This window comes from Trachymyrmex septentrionalis, unplaced genomic scaffold (genome assembly GCF_001594115.1).
Source record: "Trachymyrmex septentrionalis isolate Tsep2-gDNA-1 unplaced genomic scaffold, Tsep1.0 scaffold9, whole genome shotgun sequence".
In the NCBI taxonomy this organism is placed as follows: Eukaryota; Metazoa; Arthropoda; class Insecta; order Hymenoptera; family Formicidae; genus Trachymyrmex; species Trachymyrmex septentrionalis.
Window position 1 is genome coordinate 182536 of NW_017306091.1, and position 20227 is coordinate 202762.

The 20227-nt window shown below is 38.2% G+C and overlaps 1 protein-coding gene across 2 annotated transcripts; it reads left to right on the forward strand.

Moving 5' to 3' along the window:
* Nucleotides 1-15: 15 nt before the first annotated feature.
* On the forward strand, nucleotides 16-18289 carry LOC108755980 (tyramine receptor 1). 2 transcript variants are annotated; one of them, XM_018499485.1, is made up of 3 exons: nucleotides 16-117; nucleotides 10849-11016; nucleotides 16202-18289. In XM_018499485.1, exon 3 carries the CDS (start codon nucleotides 16219-16221, stop codon nucleotides 17428-17430), a length of 1212 nt encoding a protein of 403 aa, XP_018354987.1. In that variant the 5' UTR covers nucleotides 16-117; nucleotides 10849-11016; nucleotides 16202-16218; the 3' UTR covers nucleotides 17431-18289. The 2 variants fall into 2 exon arrangements, with proteins under 2 accessions (XP_018354987.1, XP_018354988.1); XM_018499486.1 differs by lacking the exon at nucleotides 10849-11016.
* The last annotated feature ends 1938 nt before the right edge of the window (nucleotides 18290-20227 follow it).

The following is a 20227-nucleotide window of genomic DNA, read 5'->3' on the forward strand; positions in this document are numbered from 1 at the left end:
TTTCGACGTCGACGCAACCGGGTTGGCGCAGAATAGCTGCTCAGTGCTCGTCGAACGGCGCCGCGCTGTGACGGGACGATGCCGCCGCGCCCTGCGCCACCGATCGACCGATCTCAGGTACGCGAAAGAGGAGATTAACGTCCGGCGAAACGCGAAGGAACGGGTCCACCCCCGTTCTCGGCGCGAGTCCTCGAGAGCTCGCCGTGGTGAGCCGCGAGCTCTCGCGGAAGTTCTCTCGCGACCGTCTCGACGATTGCAGGTGCGATCCGCGAGGCTGAATACGAGAGTACCAATTTCCAGATCGGACAAGTCCTTCGGTCCTTTCGGTTGCACCGATGCAGCGCGATTGTCGTAGCGAGTTCGCGAGAGAGTTACACACCGATGATCGTACCGACGAACGCGAACATCTTCCGCGATGCATGCTCTATGAAAGTTTGTGTCCGATGCTCTATAAAAGAAGTGTCTGACGTGGCTACTGCCTCGACGGATTTCCTGTCGGGGATCTTCGGGGTCTCTTGTGATTGATCGAAAATCGTTCGTGTGTATAGACGCGTATCGACTTCGAAGACATGTATTCCCATGAGTTCCCCGACGATTTCCGTCGCGAATTTCTATCCGATCTACTCCGTAGTCGAGAGATCGCCCGGGATAGGTAGGTAGGTGACCAGGGAAAATGGGCCCTCGCATCCCTTCGTAATTTACCCTATTATTTCCCCGGGGGATCCTGCGATCTCGCCGTCGGCAATTTATACTCGCGACTTCAGACGTTCGCTATAAATTGGTGTACTTTACTCGTTCGCCAGCGATCGCAAGGAAGTTGCTCCCCTCGAGAATACGATGCTCGACGATCGGTTGCACGAAGGTGAATTGACTTTAGCTTTTTGTAATTTTCAAACTTCTCTCTCAATAAGGCTTATAAAACTTTGATAAAATTATAGGAGGATTGTAACAAGTACGCCCTTCAAAGTGTCTCGTACTGAGAAAATTTCTGATTGAGGAAGAATGAATCGGATGATTTTGATCGTATCAATCAGAATTCTGATTATCTTAATTAAAATGATAGATTTAAAAATAATTTAATAGACAAAAAATTCTGATTTATTTACTTTTAATCGAAATTTCAATTAATTTAATGCGGTCGGACTCTTTTCAGCGCAACAATTTTTGTTGTTTTGACACGAATACAGGATGGATTTGTCATTTGCTAATGAAAGACAAAATCTCTCTCGACGAATTCGATGCGTTGTGTGAATCAATTTTTTCCCCTGGGTACATTCTTTTTCGCCGCGATTGTCGAAATGGTCGCTTAATTCGGCAAATGTTAGATGAGTATTTTGTGTATACATCCGGCGGGACGTAGAAGCGTTACGCGTCTCGTGAGAGCTTTTACAAGATGGTTATAGCGAGAACATCGACGTTTCTTCTCTCGGCTAAGAAGTAGTTAGAACGTACCTTCAGTCAGACAGACACTGATTCGTGCTATCCTTTTTCTAGCTTATCTTTCGCATGATTCAAATATTTTTCAACGCTCTCTCTCGTGAGAGTAATCGGACAAAAAAGCTATCGCTATCGGGAATGGCTTTTAACGCAAAAACTTGTTACCATATTTGTCCTAAAAAAAATATGAATTTAGCCGTGCAAAAACATAACTTCAATTGTCATTTCTTTATTGAATTATTTAATAACAAATGTTTATTAATGACTGAAATGTTTGAACTAAGTATTATTATACAGCAAGCGTTTTTTATAATTTTTGAATATTTATGTATTTATATTTGTTATATTACGATATATAGTTTCAATTTTTTTCGTATATATGTTTTATATAAATATTTTCAAGCAAAAGAAACGCGAAAAATGTTTTTGATTTTCAACGAAAATGAAATATTAAATTAAACCAAAAAATTATTTTTAATATATCATCGATACGCAATTTATGTTCTTAATAACAAAATTGTCGCGGAAATTGTTTTTCAACATTCGACATCTTGTTTATGCAGTTCCTTACTTTTTTATTATTTATTAGTATTGATTTTATTTTACATAAAGCCGATGTTTTATACATTTAGATTATTGATTACATTTTTAATAGATAATATTGTGTAAGTTCATGAATAAAGTAGAAAGAAATCCAATTTAATATTTGAATTTAATAATCACTTTTCCCTCTTTGCGAGAACTCTATCTGTGTGTGTGTTCTTTAATTTTACACGATTAATTTTTCTCCATCTTTTTACATTTGTATCCTTTCGTGAAATATTGTCAGACAAGTAATCCATTTTTTATCGTCCAAATGTTATTTACGATTGTTTATAAATATTTGCGTGGGCGGTATACGTGTTTATGAATGTACGTTACATATATCAGCTACGTATCTTAATCCGTGCAAATTTATTTGCGCACGCGATATTTCGTCTTTGTATGCCGTAATTCGACGACAGCTTTTAGGTCCATTACAATGACGAAGCGCGCTCCATTGCGACGGAGATGCTCGACGTGCGCTGGCACGTTAGTGAATTTTCGCCGCATAGGAAAGAGAGGCATAGGTTATTGATTATCGTGAATGGCTTTATAAATAACTGATCGTGTAGGAGCACCCGTCGGAGACGCGTAAATATCGCTCGGCGAGTCGTCCTTTAAAATCGCTACCGATACTACCCAGATGCCCTGCGATACGGAATCATAGACGCTCTCGATCGAGGAACGATTTCCGCATTATCGAATAGCGGAATCGTGGAAGATTTTTTTTCTATGCTTTTTTTCCCCGAGATCGGGAAGATTACTGCGTAATAATGGGGAATAAGTGTCATACAAATCTTGTTTAAAATACGCAAATTAAATCGGATTGCGGAATTCATTTCTGCGAGATTGAATCTAATTCAGGAATGAAATCAGGAATTTTTTAATATTTGTATTTTCAATTAGTCTGCAAACGAAGTATACCGATGTGTGATAAAATAATTTTGTAAAATATCTCATAAATCCTCGTTTCCGTTTAAGCTTTATTAATAAACGGCCGCGTAATTTCAGCTAACTGTGTCCTGCATGTGATGAAAATATTTCACTTGCTAAATTTTCCATCTATTTATTAATTCACGAATTCAAAAACGGAATTTATATGAGGCATTCAAAAATTCTACTTATGCATTCAAAAAGAAAGCGCGCTTGATCCATAAAAGAATGGTTATAGAAAGACTCTGTAGAACAAGTTAAATAATTAAAATGTGTTCTGTAAAAATACTGTAAAAATAATTTCTTACGCAAATTAAACGATACGTTAAATTTTTTGCATAAAACTATGAATTTTTTCACTATTTATGCCTACGAGAGGGTCGGAATATCGCGATCGATTAGGAAGGGATGCTCTTTCAAATTGCTAAAGGTACTGATGCGCGATATATAGGACGGCAATAATAGATTGACCGGAAGCAAGTTGTCCATCGCACCCATGCGGGATCTCGGTATGGATAATAGTTCTAGTATGAGTACCGAGTGTAGTCGTTGATAAATGAAAATTGCTGTGTATACGACACGATAATAGCTCGTTCGTCGTTAAATCTAATATGTCATTTCTTGAGATCAAAGTATTATTTACTTCATTGAATTCCTCTTTCGTTCATAGATATCGATAGAATTGATCGTTTTCATTAATATCAGTTGACGTTTCGTTCAAAGATTAAAAAAAATAGACGTGAGAAAATTCGTACACAATGCACGAAGATCAATAAATGCGCGACGCGCATCCAGTACGTGACTTTCGGCAAAACTTGAATTATAAAAGATTGATCTTATGTATTCCTGTAAAATGTATATTGCACAGGATCGTGGACGTTTCGTATTCATCGTAAAATGAAAATATCAAGGACTGCTTTTTCAGTAAAAAAAGATTATTTTACATCGTTCACGATTTCTTCTTTACGAATTACTATCGGAATATATAGAAACGAGTTTAATTTTAATATCGCCACATGGATAATAATGAATAGGATTTTTTATGTCACATTTTAAATTGAAATGTTTCATGCGAAATGACATTTATATTAATGTATACATTTTGGTTTATAAATAAGACCACTCGATACATATCATGATAATTTTTTTAATTCCGCAACGGATATCAATGGAGAAATACTGTGTGATAACGCTGATTGAAAATACTGTGAAATGCATAGCGATATTTATTGAAAGGTAAAGCAATTAATATAATTAAAATTAATTGGGAGCCAAATCCAAAGTTTTCTTACTTCGACTTCATTTGAGTAATTCTGATATTAAAAAGAAAATCAAGTTTTTGCGAGGATAATTATATCGCAGAATATTGTGTCGAATAAGTCGAATTATAAAACCTCGATTAAAATTAATGAGAAATATTGGATAATAAAACGCGTATAATTAGAAATTCAACCGTGCGGCTTGTTGATCGATTGCTGTTTTAATAATCATAGGTCAACGCACGCCTTTGCTTGTGCAAATGATTCGGTAATGTATTGGGTTTGCTTTCTCCGTAGTCAAGAATTACATTTCCCGATAAATATCAAAATTGGCATAATTCGTTCACACATTGGTTCATTTTATCATTAATTTTTACTTTAAATAAATTTTTTAACACAATAATTTGAATAGATCCCTATTATCTCTAATCTATAATAAAAATTACTTTTTTTTGTACTGAGAATCCTTTCTCAGAAGTACTCTCATAATAAGAATTTTCGTCATATCGGGTGTCTGTCATTTGACTCTTTGTGTGTGTTATATAAACCTTCGGCCTGTCTATTGTGGTAATGGACCTAAAATTGGTCTCTTTGACAGGACACTTTGCGGTGTTATGTCTCTGCTTCGTCAAATTGACAAGGGATCCTAATTGTTCGTTTAATTTGTCCACATATTTCCGTCCACCTTCAAACGAACAGTTAACAACATTTCACATGCGACACGATAATGGACAAATATCTTTGTAGAAAATAGTCTCATGTTACACTCTTAAGTTAAATGGTAAAAAAAGAATGACGTTAAATCTCGGGGAACTTAATATAATCCTCCGGAGAATTGACAGTTGGGTTTATTGGATTATATATAAATCTCAATTATAAATCTCTGTAAAAAATGTCAAAAACAATTTAATTTTCTTTATTTTACATTTGCAGACTTGGATTATTCTTGTTAAAATATATATATTTGGTATTTATTCTCTTGTACGAGAGAGAGTTATATCATTTTGATTCCTTAAAATTAATTAGTCTTTTCCTTCAATGCCACTCTGTATCGTACACATCACATGAATATTATGATAAATATCGCTTAAAAATGGTATTATGACAATTCTCTTCTCAAATTAAAAAGTATATAACGATAATATAACGAGCAAATGTATATATTTTTATTAATTAAAAATTTATAAAAATTATAAATGATAAAGTAAAAGAAACATCGAGTATAAATACCATACTGAAAATGGCACCAACAGATTAAATTAAATAAATCTTACAGATTCAGCTTTTGTAATTGTTAGAGATTTTGATATCAGCTTCAAAGAGTTAAATTTATAGGTAATTACAATTGATTATACTGCAGATATAATAGATTACGTAAGTTTCCATTAAAATACGTGTAATGTTTTTACAAAAATACGTATAAATACATATTACTGAAAGTTGCAATTTGTCTGAAAATCTATAAACTCGGTGGGAACTATTTAGTTTGTTCCAACTGTCACGTATCCTCGTGAAAACATTGCTTTCTATGCTACATCACGCCTCTTTGCTGCTTTAACTTCGTAATTTTGTTGAAATTTGTGCCCAAGTTTCGATTTGAAATTTAATTAACACACACACGTGAGTGGAATCTGCCACCAATAGAATATTTTCTATTTAATGTATGTACGTATAATTAATGTGTTATTTATTATTAAGTTTATAAGTCATTTATTATAAGTTTATAAATCATCATGATATTAAGAATTTCATGTTGATTGTAATCATTTTGATCGCGCATTTTTATAAGTAATTAGTATTTCATATGTATCGGATTGGAACAAAAGTTTGTAGGCCAATAAACTTTAAAATTCAGATAATTGTAACTTCGTTCAAATTGAACGAAATTTACATTTAAAAAACAGCTTTATAGCTTAAAATTTCTACTTTTTAAAGGTCATGACGTCTGTTTAGTTTCTATGAGTTTGATTTTTATTAGAAAACTAATTTTTAACGTAATTTTTAATAGAAAACTACGAATTGGACAAAATGGGACATTTTTGTAAGTCTATCACGTGCTCAAAAAACTTGCAAAAATCGTCGACTTTCTAACGTGAAAGCTTAAAGTTTTCTCTATAAAATCGTTTTTTACGTGAAAGCTTAAAGTTTTCCTCATAAAATCGTTCATAAGATTTTTTCCTTACTGAATTATCATTACGAATCAAATAAAAAGAGCATTTTGACTTTAATTGCTCATAAAATTAAAATTAAAATTCAAATTTTATTAAAAATCGTATCGCAATTAAAAAAATTAATCGTTTGAACTAAAACTTTGCTCTATTGAACAGTATAATTGTTAAATTAAAATAGAAATTTTTTTTTAAATATGTAAACATGATGTAGAAATGAAGTAGTGCTATGAACTTTTATTTCAACCTAATACATAATGTAATTAGATATGCTACAGCGCTGATCATTGAGGTATTAGAACACATTAAATGGCCAGTAAATTCACAAAGCCCGGGCAAAATTACAAGTAATTAACTGGAAGTCTACAAATATAATACATATAGAGAAGCAGTTGGTCCATGTGGTTATGCAATTTTGCGATAATGTTAAGCATTGTTTGTAGTGATGGGCGATTTTAGTTATGTAAATATCAGGAAAAGGAGACACGATAACGGCTATAGATACAAAGGTCTGTAAAAGTGCAGAAGAAGTTCGCGCAATGTATCCGCTACGGTGCGTTCTTTTATCATCGTAAAAGTGATAAAATCGAGAGAAGGATAAAGAGCTTTGTTACTAAGGGAGATCTAGTGAAATTTTAAACGAGAATCTCTCGCTTTTCTCTCGCCGATCATCCTCGTTTTACGAAATCATTCATATTCGATATGCTTTAAATTCTCAAGATGCTGGTAGTACCGGGCTTAAAATGCTTACAAGCGATGTCGTTAATATGAGAAAAGCTGCAACACTGTAGTTTCTCGGTAGAGAAACAAGTTGAATTATAGAAGTTCTCTACTCTTTTCGTTCTTCTCTAAGTTTAATTTCTACGACGTACCATTGTTAGCATTTTATATCTTCACGCTCTTATTATATATAATCGTATAAAAGCTTATGTATATTTTACGATAGTTAAATGACCTATTTTAGCTAAAGCACTTGCACATAACTTTATATAGTTCTTCGAAGAACACCAGGCCTCAGGGGAGTCGATATAATTTCGAACTTTACAAGAAAAAGTTCAATTACGTACGAAAGTATCGAAAATTATGAAGATAAAGCTCCCGCGGTTGAGTATGAACAATTGGAAGTAGCTTACACTTACTCGTATAAATTATCTTTCAGTTTTAGCGGTAAAACTTTGCGGCGTAACTAAAATAACATCCGACTTGCGCGAATATGTAAATTATCATCATTGCTTTATACATATAGTGGGTAGCATATAATGTTGCTCGCGGAGTCGCGCTTTTAAACAGCCGGTTTTAATATTATGTAAGTGTTTGTTATAATTAAAGTTGGAAAAGTTATCCTGGGCGAGAATAAAATTTGTTGATATCGCGCTGGTAATGCGAGAGGCAAAACAGATATATGATACAAACGTGAAGAATAGCGTTATCGTATCTCTTGATTCGATTAAATCCATTCGAAATTTCAATTTATAAAAAATATAAGGTCCGTAAGCAGCTTATACCCTCTGCAACCTTTGTGCGTGAAAGATAGATCAGCGGACTAAGAAAGCTCCCTCAGAGCGAACAGCAATTTCCCTATGAGAAGGATCCATCAACGAAATCTGGCAAGGAAAATACATGATGGAGCGACGACTGTATACGCGGCACGATAATATCCTGTTCAATTCTTCTTTTTATTACGTTAAACTCGTTTCGTTCTGAAATATGAAATATATTCGACGACGCATGCACAGTGGTCATAGCAAGCTTCCTATGAATGTTCTATACTTCTGATTTATACACTCAAACACATTTCTCATATTCTCTGCTGCTTGTCGTGCAGCTAAATTACGTCTATCAGAAATTGTAAAGCATGACGTAATATCGCGCTGGGACACAATTGCAATGAGGAAAAATAAAATATCGAATCAATTCGAAATTGGAACTTTATTGCAGAAGTGACGTGTGTCGGATAACGAAATAATCAGACATAACTTATCAGAATTACAATTACTCTGTCAAACCAGCCGCATAATGCGAAGCGACTAGAACACGTGCAAACTTAAACCTGAATCAACGAAAGGCCGGCTATTTGAAACAGTGGGAAAGTTCTTATCGTTAGCGCTCAAAACTATTGTATTTACCATTAAAGTATCCTGGCGTTGATACTTGTTTCACGCATTACTTATTTATTTCTCCTGTTTCACGTATTTACTTGGCAGAATCTTATGGGACTGGATTTTATATGAACAGCCGACTATTTCGATCATTTCGCAGAGAATTTTGCTCGAGATCATAAATTTCAGTCAGGTCAATCGCCAGTCTGCTATCTCTTGCGTACATTTACGAGTAAATTCGATTGAGAGATGAATCCCGTAGGAATCGATATGCCAGTTCAGTGAGTAGTGAGTTCGAGATCCTACTAGGGTAGTAAATGGGATACGAATTTACGATGGAAACAATGTATAAGATATAAATTTCTCCTAGAAACGCCTGTTGCCTTCGTATGTACCTTTTACAACACGTTGTAACATTTTTTTTTTTTCGTTTTATCTTTTTATTCTTACTTAATGGGTCCTTCATTAATTTTCTCTTATATTCTAACTCGATATTTTTTTTCTTGTAAAAGTTTCTGCCTGTAAAGAGATTTTCTGAGATAAAGTTATACGTTACTTTCTACCAAGATGATGTTGGACGTGGATCACGAATTAAATTTAAATCCGCACATTCATCAAAAGCGTGTCCTGGAACTTATTATACTTATATACTTATTAAATAATACTCCGCGCAATATATTTTATCTCTCAGCTACATGCCATCGTACTTTCGTTAGAAAGATTCGACGTCTCTCTTTTATAAATGCGTTTCTTCCTTTGTCGAGCTGCACCGTCGAAATTTCATTTTACGATAGAAACTTGCTGGTGACATTCCGTGTCATACGATTTAAATCTCCCTTTTGTTTTCTCGGTCCTTATGCGCGCAGACGTTTGTCCTCCTTCCAGAAAATCGAACATTTTCCAAAGTGGAAGTTTGCTACAGCTGAAATACGCAGAACGTGCCGCAACGTAGATTTAACCCCTTAGCTGCTAAAATCGACTATTGTCACCCGTAAAGCGGCCGTCCTTATTTAACCCGGCAAGAACATCCGTAGTTCCGCAAATCGCAGCTATAATATGCCCCTATACATATAATGATTATAATATATTTGTTATATTACTGTTATATTGCGCAATCTTCATTTATTTTATAACCTTTCTTACATTACTTTACACAGTTATAGCGCCGTGAATATGTTAGCGTAAACATCAATTTAGCACGCTGGCGTGATAACGAGGTAGCACGAACCTTTATTTATTTTTAGAAATCAAAATTTTCATTACATCGTTATATCGTTATATTATCTCTTCCTGATACAATATTGTAAAAATTAATGAATAAACAAATAAATAAGGAAAGTACACTGTAAAAAATAAAATGTTAATTTTAACTTATAGTCGTATAGTGGATTTTCCGAGACATGCAAAAATGTCAAAATTAACACAAAAATATTAATTTTAACATTTTTGCATGTCTCAGAAAATCCACTATGCGTCTTTAAGTTGAAATTAACATTTTATTTTTACAGGAATAAGGAAAGTAATAAGGAAGAGAATGCTAGGAAACGTAAATATGACGGATGTGCTGTAATTTAAGGTCAAAAGACACGCAGCAAGCACTTTTATAATACTTTTATATCGTTCTCTAGCACCGTTTTTCTTTGTTTAACCTACTCGAATTTCCGGACGTAAAGTTTTTTTTTTCTTTTTTTCGTTTATAACAGTGACCATACACGGATAAAAACAGTTTTATTCTTTGCAGAATAATTTTTATCACCTTGTGTTCCCGCGAGAAATTTGCAAAACAGTATGTCTGTACCTATATAATCAGTCAGTTGTATACCGCGTTTGTTTTTACAATATAAATTTCCTATTGTAAAGTTTCCTGTTGCAAATGTAAATGGTACGTACGGGTAAATCTTCATGCACATTCTTCCGAAACTGGGTTAAGTCTCGAATTAAATTTCTCTTCCTTACCGCAGTAAAATCCTCTGCGTCCTTCGGGGGGGGAAAAAAAAAGATCGGACAAACTTTTCGATGCATTTGCCATGTATTTGCGCGTTCCATTTTATTGCATTCGCGCAAAACGAGTACTGCGATACCGACGTAATTCTATTTTTATTTGTCACATATTTGTACAGAATACGATAACAATATGAAAATCAGTTATGCATGATACAGCGAGGTATAGAGGCTCACATAAAACTGACTCCCTTCGTATATTTGTTCAAAATTCAATTTCTGATTATCAATGGAAAAGAAATTTATTCCGCTGTACATATTATATTAAGAGTAGAATATATCAAAAGTCAATTCAATTACAATCTCATTTCAATGAATTTATAAAGGACATTTCAAAGTGTAAATGATTCTGTCTTTTATTGCACACAGATGGTGTAATCCGTGGGAGCCAATGATCAATTTGATCTGCGATCCTTGCTGAAATCAGCCGATCGATCGTCGATCATCGCAAGCGGGGGGGCAGGAAATCAAGATGTGACGCAATGTATCTTTGACGGTTTCGCATTAAAGACCAAACGCATAGCGGTGGACTTAATAGTAAGTGCTTTGTCATTCACAGAGAGATTGCATCATAAAAGCAGTAGCTGAAAGATAGCTAGATCTCGAGAACGACGGAGATAATTTTGTCAGTCAAGAATTAAGGCCACGACTTCGTCCAGGAAATCCAATTATTTTAGAGTACTTCGCTGGCAACTTTCTTCTTCCGGTTTCCGACTTATTTTTCAAGCCCCCCGACTGCATTTTGATTTTGTTCGCAATGAGTACAATTGACTTTATGGTATGGTAGCGCGATTGTACGACTGAAAAAATTACTGATTGTGGGCCTCTTCTGTTAGCAAAAGTTTATCATTTTCGCTTCACAATTCAAATTTGTCATATACACAGCTTATTGGCGGTGGATATTTGTTTAACGTGTTATCGTTAAAATAAACATTTTTTAAATATTGATACGATAAATATTAGTCAGGTCATATATAGGGCGTATACAAACTGAAAATGAAATAACTTTTTAATTACCCAAACGATTTACAATCCATGACCTGTTTCGTGATTAATGTCAGAACAGACTCCAAATATTCGACAAGTGCCCTTTCGCGTTCATGCCAATTGCGCCTCATCGATTGCTATTGAGAGACAGAGGCATAGCATTCCTCTGTTAATACTCCGCACTCGAAACATTACGAGTTAACGTTTGATTTACTAATGAAGTGAACGACACACGCTAATACGCCGCGCGTATAATTTTAATAGTATTATTCGCTTATTATTGTCTCATGTTATACTCATGAAATCAATAGTCTTTTGTCATTGCGCGAGTACGGCGTCGTGTCCCTGATAGGAAAATATTACGAGCGTGCTGCTCGAGTGCACTCGAAATATACGAGAGAAGTCATTTTTACGGGGTTAATTATTATTATTTTACGCTCACTAGAAGAAAAAAAAACATTGAAAGAGAGCGGAGAGCGATTTAACATTGGACACCCAAAGAAATACGTGCCTTGTTTTAAAACCTCTCCGTTTTATTATATAAAACTTTTTTTTTCATATTATACAGATTTTAATTTAAAAAATACAGAGCGAAAAAATGACGGATAAATATTTTTGGAAAATAAAAAGAGAAATTTAATTCTAAATAAAATACGGATGGTGTGCGATTTAGTAATATTATCAGGACGAAGCAATGATACGATATTACAACAATATACAAAATGTTATTTTAACTAGGTTTTAGAATTGGAATCGATTGTATTTCCCATTCTAATCCAAATTCGGGAACAACTATGAGTTACTCTATGGTTGACGCACTTTAATTATTCTAGTTACAAACTTAAACAAAGTGAAATTCTATGTTGAAGCTACGCTATCCAATAAATTAACCAAAATATTTCTTAACAAGTTGAACGAATGAAAAAATATCTTTGTAAATATCTGCATTCACCTCGATATGTACTTTACAAATTTCTGATTATTACTGGTAATGTTCAATCAGCCGTAAGTTTGAGTTGAATATGTGGGGACATTTTGAATAGAATCAATAGTCTCAATTTGAATAGAATCAAATAAACGGTTTTAAACGATTAGTTTCATAGGATTTCCTGTTTTTACAAAAAATATACATTCCAGCGAAACAATGTGTGTAATCGATTAAAAAATGTAACAGGAATGTACATAATTGCTGCTCCATAACGTAAGATACGCTGACGTATTCACCCTTGTATTCGTGTGCAACAACGCATAAGGATGTGGTCGGCGTCGGCGATGTAACGCTGTACTGTATTACATTGTGGCACGATAAAATAGAATTTATCGATTGCGCGAAATTTATCTCACGTCACGCGATATCGACGAAAAATATGCAGCCTTTTCAATCCACGCCTCACAGAATTTTAAGGGCGGCAATTTATGTGTGGGTTCGCTACGGTAGACGACGAGCTGCCTTTAATCCACTCTAGCCTGAAAATTCCAGCATCCGGAGAGCAAAATGCGTACGCGCAGACCATTGAACGTTTTAGGAAAATTTCGACGCTGGTGCAATTTTTTCTGAATGACGATCCTGTATTCGGGCCTGTAATTCAGTTGAAGGTGCGAAACCCCGTTGGCGATGGAGTTGTAATCGAATTGTTTGGGACGACGCGTTCAGTCATGGACGCTGTCGGCGATGCGAACTCTAACTTTATTTCTCTTTTTTTCTTGCTTTTTTTTTTTTTTTTACGAAAACTTGTAATATGCAGTCGAGCGAATTTCACTGGTGAACTGTCACGCGCAGAATTACGTGTACATATATTTCTCAGCTAGAAATACTCGTGGCGAAATAATTCATATTATCCGTAAGTCTTCAAACTCTGCGCATTCGCCGGACTATGTCTTAGGCTCGTTTTTCATTATTTGGTTAACTTGTGATTTGTTTTATCCAATGGGCTTCATCTGTGACGATGTCATGGATGACGCCCGTTGGGGTGAAACAGCGGGGTTGAGCTTAACCACAAGTTAATCGGGTAATGAAAAACCGGGCCTGAGTGAAACGTCAGTGGTTAAGTTTAACCACAAGTTAACCACTAATGAAAAATCGGGATGCGTGATTAATGAATTTTTCGCAATTTTAAATATTAGAAAGTTTATAATTGAACGAGTTCGAGTCGGCAAAGCGGCTGGGTTTGCTTGCCGAGCGATTAAACATGATTGGTTGCATCCACAGGTAAGAAGCAATTATGCTCATTCGCTCGGCAGGCATGCCTAGCCACTTTGCCGTCTTGAACTCGCTTATTGTTACGCGACGATTTCTTGGGAGTGAGCGCGTTGCGTGTCGTTACGAAGAATAAATTCGTGCGTGTGCTGAATATTACGTTACTAATAACTTCGTGCTTGAATCGAAACGATCAATCGCGTAGTGTGTACATACTTCTACCGGTAAATGGCACGCAATACAAATCGATTTAAAGTCGGCCGATCATCTCCTCTTCCTGCGGCTGCAACACGAGAACTTCCATCGGAATGAAGAACACGCCTTTACAGCAATCGATCAAATGGGATAAGCTTACAAAGCCGATTTCGAACGATGTTACGTATTATGAAAGTTCCGTGATTGCTTTAATCAAATACAGCTGCGATACGCTGCTTTAGCTGCAAATAGCCGATCCGGAACATTTCCGGCTGATTCTTGAGAGTGCTCCGACGGGTAAATTCCACTGATTTCCCTGACGATTGATATCTTCTAATCGCGATACGATTCTTTTCTTTTTTCCATCGCGCATTTCGCGGTTCGTTGATTTGTAGGGGCTGTTATTAAAAGCGTTTGCTGAGCTCTCATCTGAAAAAAACACTCCCCCTGTATCGTGGTACTTTCGTCCCCTTTCCGCATTAACTAAATCAATATTTACCTCGTAGACGAGCATGTGTAATAATGAAGTTTGACAGTCCCCTCGTGCTCTGGTTGGCATACAGAAGCCGAAAGAGAGAAGTTAGAGAAATGAGAGAGAGGGGAGAGAGAGGGGAGAGAGTGAGAGACAGAGAGAGAGAGAGAAAGAGAGAGAGAGAGAGAGAGAGAGAGAGAGAAATTCCGAGTACCCTCGGATGATGAAGTACCCGACGGTTTTGACACGACGAGCGGCAAACAGAACGGAGTTATACGGAGGAGTGATGTTTTCCCGGATTTCCAAGTGGTAATTACACGGAAGTAAGGGAACGTGAAAAATGTTATTCCGCGTGACCCATTTCTCTTTGCGATCGCTATCTCTTCAAAGGAAAGAAAGAAGTTAGATTTAAGAAACCCGCTGAACGTGGCAGGCTTCTTCAACGCCCGGCTCGATATCGAACAGGAGGTTTTCAACGCGCGGTTCGTGACGCACAAAATTTCTATGAGAAATAATGTCTTACCGTTTCACACAGTGTTCATTGCGTCGACCGTTTTTCTCAGTGACGCTATGTGTACGCGTATCGTTAAACTTTATGTTTTTATTGGCGACGTTTCCTGTACCGAGGGCGCGACAAAGCCGGGCTGCTTGTCGAACACTCAAAGCACGAAAATGGAAACATTTTCCGCGCTCTCAAACTTACCGCGGGCTCTCGTGCAGAAAATAATACCTCGTGCGTGCGGAATACATGTATACGCCGCAATCTGCGACCTAATAATTTATGACACAGAGAAAAAGCGCCGCCGTGTGTGTGTGTGGGATGCTTGACGTCGCGATTTATCAGGGACATTAACGATTTTACCTATTGTTACATTTACAAACCATTTACAGTTACGCGTTCGGGTTTTGTTAAATATACATGCGAATAATGATGATTACTTAACCCTGTGACCATACGGATCCATTTATTTATGCAGCGTATCTATGTATGTTGCAAAAAAAATAAAAATATATGTCTAAATAAATTGAACGATAAATCTGCAAGAATTATTGACCAGCAATAATAAAAAATTTAAATTCTCTGTATAAATAAAAGCGTTAGCGAGTTAAAAAAATAGAATGAAATGGAAGTGAGATGAAAGATAAATATCTCTTAAATCGAATGACAGAGAATACACACATCTTTATTTTTTTAATTGTCGCTGAACATTTTTTCTGGAACTCACTTTGATCTGCACGAATAATTGACGATAAAAAGATTGCGAAACTTTCGGAACTTTTGAGTTTCTTTGGCAGGCATCACATACTTGTAAAACACACACACACACACGATACGCGTATCTCTTTAGCGGTTTGATTTCTATCTCAACTTGTAAATCTATGTTACCGCCGACCAAAAAGTTTGTCTAAAATAAGCGAATTGGATTGGCAAATACCAACCGATTTCCGCAACCGCGTAAAATTTCGCAAAAGAACGTGAAGTCTGTATTAATTTTCGTTCGAAAAGACATTTCAAACCTTAGAATCGTATTACGCGTGAAACGTTTCGAGAAATTCAGCCGTGATTTTGTATTGAATGTATTCCACGTTCCATCGAACGTTATTTAAATATCATGTGATCTGTATAAATATATTTAGTATTCGTTAACTGAACATTCGATTTCATAATCAAGTTGACATTTGTATATTTAAACCGAACGTTAAACTATAACTCTTTAGTATCAGAATTACGGATTCATGTTACAAATGTAGCGCTGTTATTGGATACCGTTCGACAATTAAAACAAACTAAAAAGAGAGAGAAAGAAAATACGTGAGAAGAATTCACTTACAATATGACGACTGCATAATGTAACCAACTTAACTTACAGAGGGTATCCTGGACGACATGAACTCGAGCGGAGAGTCCGGCGGAACGATGTCGGAAGATTATGAAGTCGGAGGCTGCAGCGTCCCGGAAGAGGAGACGGGCTCGAATCTGCCAACGTGGGAGGCGGTGGCAGCCACGTTGACTTTGGGCTTCCTCGTACTGGCGACGGTGTTCGGCAACGCACTGGTGATCCTGAGCGTGTTCACGTACCGGCCGCTTCGGATTGTCCAGAACTTCTTCATCGTCTCGCTGGCGGTGGCCGATCTCGCGGTGGCGATACTCGTCATGCCATTCAACGTAGCCTACCTGCTACTGGGCAAATGGATCTTCGGCATTCATCTGTGCAAGCTGTGGCTGACATGTGACGTGCTCTGCTGCACCGCCAGTATCCTCAATTTATGCGCGATCGCGCTGGACCGTTATTGGGCGATCACCGATCCGATTAATTACGCCCAGAAACGCACCCTGAAACGAGTCCTCGGGACAATCGCGGGCGTGTGGATCCTCTCGGGTGCGATCAGCTCACCGCCGTTAGCCGGTTGGAACGACTGGCCGGAGGAATTGGAACCAGGCACCCCCTGTCAGCTCACCAGACGGCAGGGCTACGTTATATACTCGTCTTTGGGCTCGTTCTTTATACCGCTGCTGCTGATGAGCTTGGTTTACCTGGAGATCTTCTTGGCGACGCGTAGGAGACTACGGGAACGGGCCCGACAGAGCAGGCTCGGTCCGGTGCAGTCCACCAGACACCGCGAGACCGACGACGCCGAGGAGTCGGTCAGCTCGGAGACGAATCACAATGAACGCTCGACGCCCCGTCTACAGGCGAAGCCATCGCTGATCGACGACGAGCCTACCGAAGTGACGATAGGTGACAACGATCGTCGTACCACTGCGTCCACCAGGCGGGGTGCCGGCGCTGGCGACGCCATCCCCGACACCTCGACCGTCTACCAGTTCATCGAGGAGCGACAGCGGATCTCGTTGTCCAAGGAAAGACGCGCGGCGAGAACCCTGGGTGTCATCATGGGTGTCTTCGTCGTCTGCTGGCTGCCGTTCTTCCTCATGTACGTCATCGTGCCGTTCTGCCCGGCCTGCTGCCCGTCTGAGAGGATGGTGTACTTCATCACGTGGCTCGGCTACGTCAATAGCGCTCTGAACCCCCTGATCTACACTATCTTCAATCTCGATTATAGAAGGGCGTTTAGGCGGCTGCTGCGAATCCGCTGAGAGAGCCCTCGCGGCCGTCGCGTTTTGGCCCTTGGGCTTTGGCAGACGAGGAGGATCCTCGCGATTTCGTTCGGGTGTTCGTCCGGTCGTCGCGAATATCTTCGCGAGCCACGAGATACCTCGAGCGGTGATCGGTTATAATAGCCTCTACGTCACTACGACTTCTATACTCACGGGATTTCCGTCTGCTAGCCAACAGGAGTCGTTAAGTAAGTTCTTCGTCCAGGGAAAAGCGCGTCGCTCGTCGTATCATGACAGGGATAGGATACGTCTCGTAAATTAATGGAAATTCAAATGTCTCGCGTTCAAATACCTCCCCCCTCCCCCTCGATCTCCGCTTGTTCGCGGACAGCTCGTTATGTTTCGCGGCGGAAACTTGAAACGCAGTCGGCACAGAGACGACGGCGATGTTAAACGAAACGACGACGAAGCGTCGCGGAGCGTGAACTCCGGAAAGTAAGTTATCAGTAAATTCGCAGGTTTATTACCGTTTTACACCAAGTCACGAGCTAACTCTACGAAACTTGATAATTTATTTTCCTCCACCGCGTTTAATTAAGGTATCGATCCTATTAACCTGAATAATTATGTTTATCCGGTGAGTGGCGATGAAGAAAGCACGGCCATAATTCTCTATACCAAAGAAACGTATTGCAACTATCATTTATGTCGTAAGAAGAGAGAAATATACGCAAATTTTCTTCGGACAGTAAATTTTCATGTCGTAAACGTAACTGAAAGATTAAAGGTTGTTTTCGCGAAAATTATTGGAATTGATAGAACCAATTAATCTATCCTTAGTATACTTGACTCCTAAATCAAACATTCACAAAAAATTTTCAAAGTTTTTGAATTATTGCACGACTTTCAAAGTAAATTTCTTTTTTTTTTTTTCTTTTTTTATGGAACGAAAAGTTCAACGCCACAAGAATCTTGAAAATTTTCTTCAACTAGTATAACGGATTGCCGTGGCTTCGAGAGAGCCCGAAGAACGATGTGCACTTACCGTCGGTACTTCCCTGAAAATTTATCAGGAATCCCAAGAAAACGTCGAGAAAATGGATGGTTTCATCCTAGAAATTCACGAAGCGCATCGCAATCAAGATTGGCAGCCGAGCCGGCGGCTAATCCGACCCTGAAGAGCTTTCAAGGGAGAAAGTTGAAGGGAAACTTTCTGCGGGAGTGATAAAGGAAATTATGCTTCCTGTGCTGGCCGGCGACCACCTTTCCCGCATGTCATTATGTAAAATTTCGTCAGCTCTCCATGAATTTTCTCTCTTCTATGGTTTTGATGATCAATCTAGCTGTGCCGGAGAATGATTAACGATCGAATTAGCTTTCGTGAGCGTGTAAATGAGATTTATCATTAAATCGATATAATCCTCGATACCGGGATCGTAATAGAATCGAGGCCATCGAGGAGGTCCCGCAAGAAGCTGTAACCGTCGTTTCTTTCCTTCTGCGGCTTCGATGATCAATCTAGCTGTGCTGGAAAATGATTAATGATTGAATTACCCCCCATGAGCGTGTAATTGAGATTCATCATTAAATCAATAATGCTCGATACCGGGGGATTGTAATGGAATCGGGGTCATCGAGGAGGTCTCGCGAGAAGCCATTGTCGTTTCTTTCTTCGTCGCGCGCAGAGTTGCCCGTCTCTTCTCGATTTGCACGAGCGCAAATATTTCCGTGGAACGGATCGTCAAGTAACTGTCCGACGACGATTTAGTGTGCGTCGGCGAAAGAAGGAGGCGTGCTTTTCTTCTACCAACGACAAAACGGAGAAATAACCGTACGCGCGTTTTTAGGTAGACCTCGGTAGACGTGCGTACGTCCACCGTACGTTAACGATTGCAACAAGTATTACGGTTGTGAATAATTAATAGTCCTAACCCATAAGAGCCTCTCAATCGCGAGGCGCGTAGCGAGTAAGGATACAGCGTTAAGAGGCATTTGTTGTCGTCACCACCGAGGCGGTCGTTTATTCGGAACGTGACGTTAACAACGCCGACCCGCGCACACAATCTCTGCGGTTTCAGGACTCGCACGGTCGTGGTCGCGCCGCGCGTCATATAAAATCTCACTTTAAACCGCCTCCCAACGTACTTCACGTTGACACGCGATAATATCGTCACGCAGCGCTACAAAAGTTTCTCGGAATCACCGCTATTTATTATAATGACAGACCTATTACTTTATTAATAGCCGATTTTTCATCGGAAAACTCGAATCGCGCGCCATCCGTTTATTTTTCAACTTTTTAATAACTTCTACTTTCGTGACCCTGAAATGACTGCGTCGTCATTTACATCTTCATCTTAATTCATTGTCAAAAAACATAACACATGGATCAATAAGTCCCGAGACTAACAATGAAAACAATTTTTTTGCAAAATTTTTTTTTATTCATCAACATAATCACCTTTTAGGGTGATACATTTCAATACCATGTTTATAAAAAAATTTATCTTTCGCTTCAAAATAAGTTTCAGTTTCAGCGATGACCTCCTTATTTGAGCCAAATCTTTTTCCCTGGAGCATTTTTTTAAGATCAGCAAAGAGCCAGTAGTCACTGGGGGCTAAATCTGGCGAGTATGGGGGGTGGGGAAGCAGATCAAAGCCCAATTCGTTCAATTTTGCCATTGTTTTCATCGACTTGTGGCAGGGTGCATTGTCTTGGTGAAAAAGGATTTTTTAAACAAACTACAAAACGACTTTACTCTAACCTCGATAACTCAGCTGTTTCTAGTCCGATCGACTTAAAATTTTGACACGTTTCAAGCAAAGGTTAGTACTC